This window comes from Artibeus jamaicensis, unplaced genomic scaffold, assembly GCF_021234435.1.
Source record: "Artibeus jamaicensis isolate MK-2021 breed Jamaican fruit bat unplaced genomic scaffold, CSHL_Jam_final contig_548, whole genome shotgun sequence".
NCBI classification, from domain to species: Eukaryota; Metazoa; Chordata; class Mammalia; order Chiroptera; family Phyllostomidae; genus Artibeus; species Artibeus jamaicensis.
In genome coordinates, this window is record NW_026521883.1 from 5622405 (window position 1) to 5634390 (window position 11986).

Here is an 11986-nt window from a genome sequence, read left to right on the forward strand (position 1 = left end):
TATCAGATCCACTATGCCGAGAGATGGACTGATGCAGCATAATCCTTCATATGGTGGAAATGATATATTCAGGATTGGGCTCAAGTGGACACAGAAGGCACAAATAAGCTACAGAAACAAGTGAGCAAAACCTTCCAGACTCCTACATCTTTTGCAGCAAGACTTTACCTCAAAACTTGTGGGGGATTCAAACAACCAGATAAAGGAAGAAGGAAAAACTTGGGTCTAACTTATGGATAGGTCACATCGGTACATTAGTATGAGCCAACTACTGCTGCAGCACATCCCCACTCTGGGGTGTACCTAAAATACAGTGTTGGGTGGTGGTGGGGAATCCTCTCTATGCATAGAGCTTTGAGAAGAACAGTCACCAGTTATGTATGGAGGGAGTGATGACCTAAATTAAAGGTATACAGGGGTGCCTGTGTAGTAACAAATGATCTGAAAGAAGCAAGAGTGAAGACTAGGAGCTCTGGGAAAGAAACACGTACATGACCCACCAGAGTGGGCATAGCATGTAGACATTTGTCTCTCAGTCAATGCCTATTTGAGAGTAGCACTTCAGTGGGGCTCTGAGAAACCTAGTGAATAGGATGATTCACCCAGTGCTATACTCTGTCTCTAGCCACCTCAGTACTTGCAAAATGATCGCACAGATGGAATAGCCATAGTGGCAACAGTGAGACCAAATGTTGGCCTAACAGCATAAACTCCTACTTTACCAAGGTTGATCTAGTTATTGCTACTGCTGGCTGCCTGATTATAGATCAACATAGAAAGAACCTGAGCAGACTTCCGGTCAAGATGGAGACATACGTGAACATGGCTTGCCTCCTTGTACAACCACAGGAAAAATTACAACTAGGCTATAAAACAAATACTGCCCACAGTTGTTAGAAAAATTGAGCTGTATGAAAGTCAGACAACCAAGGAGTTGAAGAAGCCACATTCATCTAGATGAGTAGGAGGGCTGTGAAGTGGAGATGCAGAGATGGAGAACAGGTGGTCCCACACCTATGTGTGGTAGATAAAAATTGGGAGAGATACCTCAGGAGTGAGGGATCCCAGCCCCACACCAGACCACACAGCCTAGCATTCCAGAGACAGGAAGGTAAGTCCCTATAACTTCTGGCTGTAAAAACCAATGGGGGTTGGGGAAATGGGAGGCAGAAGAAATAGTGGGATTATTAGTAGCCTCTTCTTAAAGGGCCCAAAATGGACTTAGGACTTACACAGACCCACTCCCTCTGGGCTTTAGCCCCAGAGCAACAGTTGGAAGGGCACCAGTGGCACAAAAGGAGAAATTGAAGTGTCTGGCATGGGGGCAAGTGCTGGGAGACAGCTTCCTCCCAGACAAAACTCCAGAGGCCAGCAGCATTGTCCCCTCTCTAAGCCCTTCCACACAGAGAGCCACAGAGCAGTGACACAGGTTGCCCACCTTGATGATTACCTAAGGCTTTGCCCCACCCAACTTACAGGGAGTTTTTCTACAACATGCCATGCTACTAAGAGAAGGAATTAAAGCAGCTCTACCTAATATATAGAAACAAACACAGGGATGCTGCCAAAACAAGGAGATAAAGAAATATCGCCCAAATGAAAGAATAGGACAAAATGTCAGAAAAAGAACTAAATGGAAATAAGCAATCTATCAGATGCGAAGTTCAAAACACTGATTATTAGGATGCTCAAGGAGATCATTGGTTAATTTAACAGCATAAAAAAGACCCAGGCAGAAATGAAAATTGTACTAAGTGAAATAAAGAAAAAACTACAGGTAACCAACAGTGGAGTGGATGAAGCTGAGAATCAAAGTAATGACTTGAAACGCAAGGAAGAAAAAAACATTCGATCAGAACAGCAAAAAGAAAAAAAGAATTAAGAAAATGAAAATAGGCTAAGAAGCCTCTGGTATATCTTCAAATGTACCAACATTCGAATTATAGGGGTGTCATAGGGAGAAGAGAAAGAGCAAGAAATTGAAAACATAATGAAAGAAAAATTCTCTAATTTGGTGAAGGAAATAGACAGTCCAGGAAGCACAGAGAGTCCCAAACAAATTGGACTCAAAAGAGGACCACACCAAGACACATCATAATTAAAATGTCAAAGGTTAAAGATAAAGAGAGAATCTTAAAGCAGCAGGAGAAAAGCAGAGAGTTACCTACAGAAGAGTTTCCGTAAGACTATCAGCTGATTTCTCAACAGAAACTTTGCAGGTAGAAGGAACTGTCAAGAACTATTCAAAGTGATAAAAAGCAAGGACCTACAACCTAGATTACTCTACCCAGCAAAGCTATCATTTAGAATGGAAGGAAAGATAAAGAGCTTCCCAGACAAGGTAAAGCTAAAGGAGGCCATCATCACCAAGCCATTATTATACGAAATGTCAAAGGGACTTATTTAAGAAAGAGAAGATCAAAACAATGAATATCAACGTGGCAATAAATTTATAACCATCAACAATTAATATAAAAAACAAACTAATCAAACAACCAGAACAGAAACAGAATCATAGAAATGGATATTATTTGGAGGGTTATCAGTTTGGAGGTGGAAGTGGTAGAATGGAGGAAAAGGTTCAGAGATTAAGAAATACAAATTGGTAGGTACAAAATAGAGAAGGTGATGTTAAGAACAGTGTAGGAAATTGAGGAGCCAAAGCAGTTATATGCATGACCCATGGTCATGAACTGGGGGGAAAGTAGAAGGCAATAGGCAGAAAGTACTGAGTGGAGAAGGGATAAGGGAGGAAAATTGAGACAGTTGTAATAACATAATCAATAAAATACATTTTTTAAAAAACGGAAGAAAGAACCCGAGCAACCCACAGGGTATCATCTCTTGAGCAGAATGGCCAGCTATTTACATCAACCTCTTTCATCATGGAAGGGGCAGTTATTCCTCCTTCCTGGGAATGGCATGATTACATTATATTAAGTGTTCAGAATAAGTAAATCCATAGAGAAAAAAGACAGGTTAGTATTTGCCAGGGGTTGGGGGAGAGAAGGATGAGGAGTAACTGCTAACAGGTATGGGGTTTCATTTTGTGGTGATGAAATTCTGGAACTAGATGTGATAATTAAAACTTTATGAATATACTAAAACCATTGAATTGTATGTTTTAAAATAAATGTACATTAAATAATAGCGATAACACCAAATGCTGCTTAGGTTTCAGAGAAACTCATATATTGCTGGTGGCTATAGGAAATAGTATAGCCATTTCCACCCTAGAAGACAGTGGGCAGTTTCTTATAAAAGTGAATGTGCAACTACCTTATGACACAATAATTTGATACCTGGGCATTTATCCCAGATACATAAAAGCTATGTTCACTAAAAAATCCGTAAATGAATGTTTATAGAAGCTTTGTTTGCAACAGCCAAAAATTGGACACAACCCCAGAGGTTCTTAAACAGGTGAATGGTTAAACACACTGCTCAGCAATGAAAAAGAATGAATGAATTGATAAATGCAATAACCTTGATAAGTCTGCAGAGAATTGAGCTGAATAAAAAGAGCCAATTTCAAAAGATTATGGACTGTAAGATTCTATTTGTATAACATTCTTAAAAGGCCAACATAATGGAAATGGAGAACAGAATGGCGATTGACTAGGGAGGGAACCCTAGTCAATACCAGTGACTAGGGAGAGATGAAAGCAGGAGGGAACTGGGTGTGGCTATAAAAGGGCAACATGAAGGTTCCTTATGGTGATGGAAATGTTTTGTATCTTATTTCAGTATCTGTATCTTGGTTGTGATATTGTACTACAGTTTTAAAAGATATTACCACTGGGTAAAATGGGTGAAGAGTACATTAAACAGATCCCTTCGGATTATTTTTACAACTGCATGGTTATCTATGATTATTAAAATAAAAGTTTAATTAAAAAACCAGTAGGTCACAACAAGAAGACCACCAGACATCTATTGGAACATTAAAAATTCAGAACACTGACAACAGCAAATGCTGATGAGGATGTGGAAGAACAGAAACTCTCATTCTTTGCTAGTGGGAATGCAAAATAGTACAGCTATTTTGGAAGACAGTTTGATGGTTTCTACAAAACTAAACATACTCTTACTATATGATCAAGCTACTGTGCTCCTTGGTACTGTCATCCGATGGTAACTGGCACCAATTCGACACCAACAGAAACCCCCAGTTTGGGGTGTGGTGAAGAAGGAAACTTTATTCAGTGCAAAACAGCTCAATTGTGTGATACGCCACAGCTGTGAAAACACTGTGACTATAGAACAGCTCTGGGGCTAGGCCCCACCCCACATAGACAGCTGTGTTCTGCATGTCTCTCTCTCTCTCTTTTTTTTTTGGCAGTTTAGCACTTTATTTTATTTATTTATTATTGTTTATGCTATTAGAGTTGTCTCCACTTTTGTATCTGGATGGTCTGTTCTGCTCCGCTCTGCTCTGCTCTGGCCAGACATCATCCCTGTTTCAGTTCAGCCAGGAGCCTTAGTCTTCAGTTTTCGGTGGAAAGGCAAAGTATGCTCTCTGAGCTTATCCATTATTGATCTGTTCTCATACAAATGAGGAATCCAAATTCTTGCAGTTTGATTAGTCTAAAAGGCACTGTCCTGATTGGTCAGAATAGAGCAACTCTGATTGGCTTGAGTAGCACAGCTCTGACTGGATGGGGAAAACCTCAGTCCTATTGGTTCAAATAGGATTCCAGGAACTCCTTTATCAGGGCTGTCACAGATGGCAGACACAGAGTGCAGGCAGGCAGTTCTGTGCTGGATTTTCCACGAACTGTAGTTTGTATGAGAGTCTCTGTGTGGACATGGCTGCTAGGCTCTGTCTCTTTTAAATTGAGCCCAGTTAGCCCATAGAAGCTCTTCTTAGTAGGTGCTTTTCTCCACCTAACGTCCCCACCACAGTTCAGAGTATTTACCCAAAGAAATTGAAAGCTTATGTTCACACAAACACCTGCACAAAAAATGTTTTTAGAAGCTTTATTAATAATTGCCCAAACTGAGAAGAAACCAAAATATCATGGAATGAGTAAATAGCTAAATAAACTATGGTACCTTCCCATAATGGAATATTTTTCAGAGCTAAAACTGAATGAGTTATGGAGTCATGAAAAGACATGAAAGAAACTCACATGCCTATTTCTATGACATTCTGGAAAAGGCAAAAACAAGGAGACAGTAAAAAGATTAGTGATTGCCAGGTGTTAGCAGGGTTGGAGGAATAACTAAGCAGAGCACAGAGGAATTTTAGGTCAGTGATACTATCAAGGTGGACACACGTAATTATGCACTTGTCCAAACCCACAGGACGTACACCACCAAAGTGAACCCTACTGTACACCGTGGACTTTGGATTATAATGGCATGTCAATGTAGGGTTTATTAGTTGTAACAAATGCACTGCTCTGGTGAGGATACTGACAATGGGGAAGGCTTTGCCAGACGGTGTAGAGAACCCCGGCATGTAGATAGAAAACCTCTGTACCTTCTGCCTAATTTGCCTGAAACTGCTTTAAGAAAGTGTGTTTTTTTAAAAGAAAAAGAGATAAAACAATTAAAATACTAGAATGAAACAGGAATATTGTGAAACCTCAGAGTAGGAAAGGCAGGACACAACACATAAAGGCCTCCAAAGGAAAAAAGTATAAGTTTGATTCATAAACGTTTTAAGTTTCTACCTGGAAAAGTCAAAAGACAAATAATAAACTGCACCAAATATTTGTAAAAATATGACACAAAATTCCAAATCGGCATTATAGGAAAAGCTGGTACCACTAATAAAAAGCAGACCAACAGAGAACTAAACATGAACAGACTATTTCCAGAAATAAAAATGTAAGTATGAAAAGAAGTCCAACTTCATTTATAATTAAAGAATTCTATATTAAAACAATAACTAAGTAGTATTTTTCATCTATCATTTTGCCGAAAATGTGGAAGTTTGCTAATATATGGCATGTTTAAAAGTGTGAAAAAACTGGCACAATCGAAAACTTGTGTCTACACTAAAACCCGTACACAGGTGTTTACAGCAGCCTTATTCATAATTACCAAATCTTGGAAGCAACCAAGATGTCCTTCAATAAACTGGAAAAATTGTAGTGTATTATACAATGTAATACTATCTACCAGTAAAAGAAATGAGCTATCCAGCCACAAAAAGACATGGAGGGATCTTAAATAGCTATTGCTAAGTGAAATAAGCCAACTTGAGAAGTCTGTACACTGTATGCTTCTACCTATGCTGTATGAAATTCTGGAAAAGGCAAAAGTATAGAGACTGTAAAAATACCAGTGTTGCCAGGGGTAAGAAGAGGGAGAGGTGAATAGTTGGAGCACAGGGGACTTTTAGGATAGTGAAACTACTGTGTATGATGCTGTCATGGTGAGTATATGTCATTATGCATTTGTCAAAAGCCACAGAGTACACAGCGCAGACTGAGCCTCAATGGACATGAAGGACTTACATGCATACACACAAGCCAAAAAGAAATAGGTGAGGATGCTTTACTACCGGTCCAGGTCACAGTCCCTCACTGATACTCCAAAAATACTTAACAACAAAGGAGAAGAGATATCTTAATATATCACCCACCTCTCAAAGGAGGCAGACATACATCCAAATGAAAGTAGTTTTGATACAAGCTCCACTCTTCTATGCTACTGAGACAGAAAACTCAGATTCTCTTAAAGAGTAATAAAGGCCATACACCCTAAAAATTCACATTTATAGGCAATCATTCAAAACAAGCTACATATATAGATTGCACAGTCTCTTAACTCATCAAATGGGTGAATTTAACTAAGTTATTCAAGTAAAATCAAAGCTTAAACATTTTAAAGATTAGACCTTCATAACTTTTAAAATTAATGAAAGAAAACTACAAACTCCTGAACCAAAATTTTATTTTACATTTTAAAGCATATTAGTGCATATGAAAAATGTTCATAACATGTGACATAAAGATGTTAGCACATTGAACAATAGGAAACATTTTTATACAACTTTTGAATCACTAATATGCTTATTTCACCTCTGAATATAGGTGAATGCCAAGTTCTCTGAATATAGGTGAATGCCAAGTTCTCCTAAGTCACCTTTGTCATGGAACATCAAGTAGGTTTAAAATTTTTATATTATTGTTTAATAACTTCCTAATAAGGTTTTGAACTTCTAGTCGACTTACACATAATATTTTTTTCAATGTACTGATTACTGTAATAACTTTTTCTCTCATCTCCGATGGAACATATTTAGTATCTAAATATTGAGATAACTTTGATCTGGAGTTATACAGCGTGTTAATAACAGTTTCAAGGTCGTCAGTCTCGAAGCCGTTTTGCCCCAGGGGCAGTAACTGGGACCTATACATCTTGTTCAGCCTGTGCTCGGCCGCGGCGGCCACTGCGAGGCTCCGTTTCAGGTGCTCTCTGACGGCTTGAATGTCCGCTTCGTACTCTGGCTTGAGGTTCTCAGCGAGAGGTACCTGATGCACTTTCGAACTAATGTCTGAAATTTTTTTCAAAATCTCTTCATTACCCAAAACGAGTGGGTGTTTTTCAAGTGTTTGTGTTTCATATTCGCCCAAGAGCTGAGGAACATCTTCCATGTCGGTGGAGGTATGCCAGTCAGTGCTCCTACTTGAAGGGCTGGGAGGAGATTCGGTGACATAGGGCCACGACATCGGTGCCTGGGTTTGTTTGACCTTTGGCTCTGGCTCTGGCTCTGGCTCTGGCTCTGGCTCTTCTTTGACAATGTAAGGCTCCTTTGTATGTAAAACAACAGAAATATTGCTTGGTTTAATAGACCAGAATGCTGTACTTTTAGTGTGTTTTTTCCTCCTTTGTTCTGGTAAGAAGCTTCTAGTCGGGAAACTTGTCGTTTCATCACTCGCAGGGGTGGTTACAACATTCTCAGTGGAAGCTCTGTCAGGTGTAATTATCGCCTTAAGTTTCGATACCTTTGGTTTCATAGAGTGAACAGTACTCGGAGACTCTGATTTTTTCTCACTGGCTGGCTCCCTGGTGGGAACACTTAACACTAGGTTCTGTAAAACTTGTACATAATGATTCACATTTTTTTCTTCATCAGATGTCACAATTTTGCCTTAAGAAAAAAACAAGCAAACAATAAGTAGCATTTATTATGATATATGACATATTGACAAAATATACCCAAATTTACTTTATGTGACATCACTTAAAAGTTAAGGGAAAGCCCTGGCTGGGTGGCTTAGTTGGTTGGAGCATCATCCCATACACACAAAGGTTGTGGGTTCAATTCCTGGTCAGGACACATACCTAGGTTGCAGGTTCGATCCATGGTCAGGGCCGGTACACTGAAAAGCCTGTTCATGGCTGCATATCAACACCCTCCCTTCTACCTTGCTTTGCCTCGTTTCTTTATGCACCATTTGTCTTTACATTGTTCTGTTGTTAAATCCATCCTCTCCCCACACACTTCCCATCTCCTACTTTGTCCCCCTAAAATATCTACATGTTTCCTATTGACCTTCTCTGTTCTACTGATCAGAACTGCTCTTGCCAATCAGTTTGGTCTTTATAAAAATGTTTACAGGCAGGTAGTAAAAGAGAGTCAAGCTTCAAGTATCCTTACAAATGGCCCTGGCCACTGTAAACACATGCTTTATCCCATTTTTTAGGAGAAGCTAGAAAGATGAACAAACTTCAAACTCTTACAAAGACCAGGCTACTCTGCTAGAAGTTGTGTTATTAAACTTTGACTGTTTGTAGCCTATACTGGTGTTCTTTATCATATCTCCTCTATTTTACCAGTAAGTGATCCAACCATACACAACGATGTCTCAGAATGTGGCTATACTAAGAGTCCCTTCCACTTTGAAAAAACATAATGCTGCTTCCCAGAGCCTCTAGTTAATAGGATGGCTACCTGCTAAGCAGGCTTGAGGTTAGTAAGAATCACAGATATGGAAGTTATAGGGGAGTTGAGGCTGTCTGCACTTCTCTTCTTGAAACAGACTGGGGAGAATTAGGCACATGGCAAGACAGGAAAGTAAACAAAATGGTAAAACAAGTGTAGGAACAAAGTGGCACGCGGTCTGAAGGGGAAATTAGAAAATAGTGATTAGAAAGACCATAACAGCTTCAACTGACTAATTGCTCTGTGCCTTACTACAGCCTTTGAGTGTGCTTTTATAAAGAGGGTAAGGAGGGTACTTAGAAAGGACAAGTAATTTGCCTAAGATTATATCCAACTTGTCAATGGTGGGAATGGAATTGGAACACATGCTGTCTTGCTGCAAAGCAGGTACACGCAATGACTACACAGTGTTGTCATAAAAAGATGACACAAGGATGCAGGCAAAACAGCAGGTGTGTAGTGATACAGTTGTCTGGGAAGGACACAACTCTGTCTTAAAATACATGTGAATAGTCAAATATAATCAATCAACAAATAAAATGAGATTTTCAAAATATACAAAAGTTTGCTCTACTGAAACTAAACCAGTTACCTTTGATACATTAGGATGTATTTTGAAATATGAAACATATCTGATCCAAATTTAATATATTTTCTTACTATAAAATATGGGCAGGAACTGACAGTCAGTGACCTACAAAAGAATAAATTCCCTTCACGCAGAGGTAAACAGCCAATTAATTAGTTTTGAGTTTATTGTAGGAAAATGATAGAAATTATCATTTAAAATGAACAATGAAATATAAAATTTCAATCAACAAAAAGTACATTCAAAGCATGTATTTCCTTCCCATAGAAGGGCCAATTAAAGGAGGAAGAAGAGAGTATAAGGAGCAACATAAAAGCCAATTAGCACGAAAACTTTCTAAAATTCACTGTTCACAAAAGAAACACAAGTTAAAAACAAGTTTTAATATACCAGTCAAGCAGGCAATTTTTTTTAAACAATAAAACCTAGAATTGTACACTGAAATTAAGAACAGGTTGACAGTGACCAGAGGGGAGAGGAGAGGGGAGGGAATTTCAGGGGGAAAGGGTAAATGGTCTGCAGACACAAGTACAAAGGACACATGGACAATAAAGGGGGGGCGTGGAAATGGGAGGGGGTGGGAAGGGCTGGGGGGGTGGGCTGGGATGGGGGTAAAAGGCAGAAAACTATACTTGAACAACAATTAAAATAAAAATTTAAAACATTTTCAAAAAACCCCTAGAATTGTCATGTGCATATATTACTTCCTTAGCAAAGAAAGTAACTTCCTTACTGTCCTATAATCCTGAGATCCTTCATTAGTCCATCTCTAGTACACTGATTTTTTCTTTATAGAATTTAGGATAATTTAACTGTATATATTTGTGTCATGATTGTTAACTGCTACATATTGTAAGCTCTTTGAGACTGTGACAGTGTCTGCTTTGTTCTCTATAGCCCCTAGGCAGTGCCTAGAGCCACAGTAGACAATTACAAAGCATTTGTCAATTGAACGATTGAATGAATGAACCAAAAGCTGCAAGTATGTAAATTAATTGTGCCTCCAGTAACTTATCTTAAATAAAGAAAAATGTATAAAATAAATGCTGTTGAGGAAAACTCAACTTCATGTTACGTTTAAAATAAATCTGCTGGCCCTGACTGGTGTGGCTCAGTGGGTTGGGCATCATCCCTGCAAAGCGAAAGTTTGCAGGTTCAATTCTAAGTCAGGGCACATGCCTGGGTTGTGGGCCAGGTCCCCTGCTGGGGACTTGCCAAGAAGCAACTATTCAGTGTTTCTCTTGAACTTCCATGCTTTTCTCTCTCTCTCTTTCTCCCTCCCTTCCCCTTTCTCTAACAATAAATAAGTAAAATCTTTAAAAATTAATTAATTAATTAAATCTGCTGGTCTAAAAACTGTTTTTGTTTTTGTTCGACTTTTGGGAGGTATGAGAGGAGTTGCATTAATCATCCAATAGTTATTAAGGGAAAAATCTGGGCAATAAAAAAATGTTCTCTTATTTTAGGCAAAGCAGGCAGTTTTTATGATAGAAGATACAGCTTTAACCATATTTTTCTAAATTTTGAAGTGTGAAGTTTATCTAAAGCAACATCATGAACGTTGACATTCAACATTTCCAGTTTTCAGGAAGACCCTGCATGTCTTCTAACTGGCCCTTGCCAAATGGCCTAGTATAAATTTAGGTCACTAAATTTACCTAAATTTGCTTAAGTTCTATTAATTTCATATTATTGGGTTTTATCATCCCTAAAGTAACGCTGCATTAACATAATTTTAAGTACATTATAATCTTAAGTAATGTTAATGTATCTTCATAACTGATCTAACCCATATTTTAAGACAATTCAGTCATTTTTAGTATATTCACGGTTATGCAACTGTCATCACCATCTAAGGTGAAAACAATTTCATCACTCCCGAAATAAATCCATTCCAAATTGCCCCATCCCTCAGCCTAGGCAACAACTAATCTACTTTCTGTGTCTATGGATTTGCCTATCATATACATTATACATAAATGAAATCCCACAATATGTGGTCTTTTGGGACTGACTTCTTTCACTTAGTATATTTTTAAGGTCATCTATATTGAAGCATTTGTCAGTGTTTCATTTCTTTCTGTAGTATCCATTGTTACTTCTCTTTCATTTTTTATTTTATTTACTTGGGTCCTTTCTCTCTTTTTCTTTTTTTCCTCTTTTTATTGAATTTTATTGGGACGACAGTGGTTAACAATATTATACAGGTTTCAGGTGCACAATTCCATAACATATCATCTGTACACTGTAGTGTGTGTTCATCACCCCAAGTCAAGTCTCCTGCTACCACCTTTTATCCCCTCATCCCCTCCTCTCTTCCCCCCCTTCTCTCTTTTTCTTGATGAATGTGGTTAAATGTTTATTAATCTTGTTTATCTTTTGAAACAATAGGTATTGGTTTCATTGATCATATATATATTATATAGTCTAAATATATACTATATAGTCTAAATATATAGACTATATATTATATATATTATATTTAGACTATTGTT

General features: G+C 38.2%; 1 protein-coding gene across 1 annotated transcript; it reads right to left on the reverse strand.

The window, feature by feature from the left end:
* Positions 1-7103: 7103 nt before the first annotated feature.
* Positions 7104-8356, reverse strand: SPESP1 (sperm equatorial segment protein 1). The gene is made up of 2 exons (XM_053670130.1): positions 8302-8356; positions 7104-8107 (listed from the first exon to the last, which is right to left on the reverse strand). The coding sequence occupies exons 1-2, from the start codon at positions 8354-8356 to the stop codon at positions 7104-7106; spliced, it is 1059 nt and encodes a 352-aa protein (XP_053526105.1).
* Positions 8357-11986: the final 3630 nt, after the last annotated feature.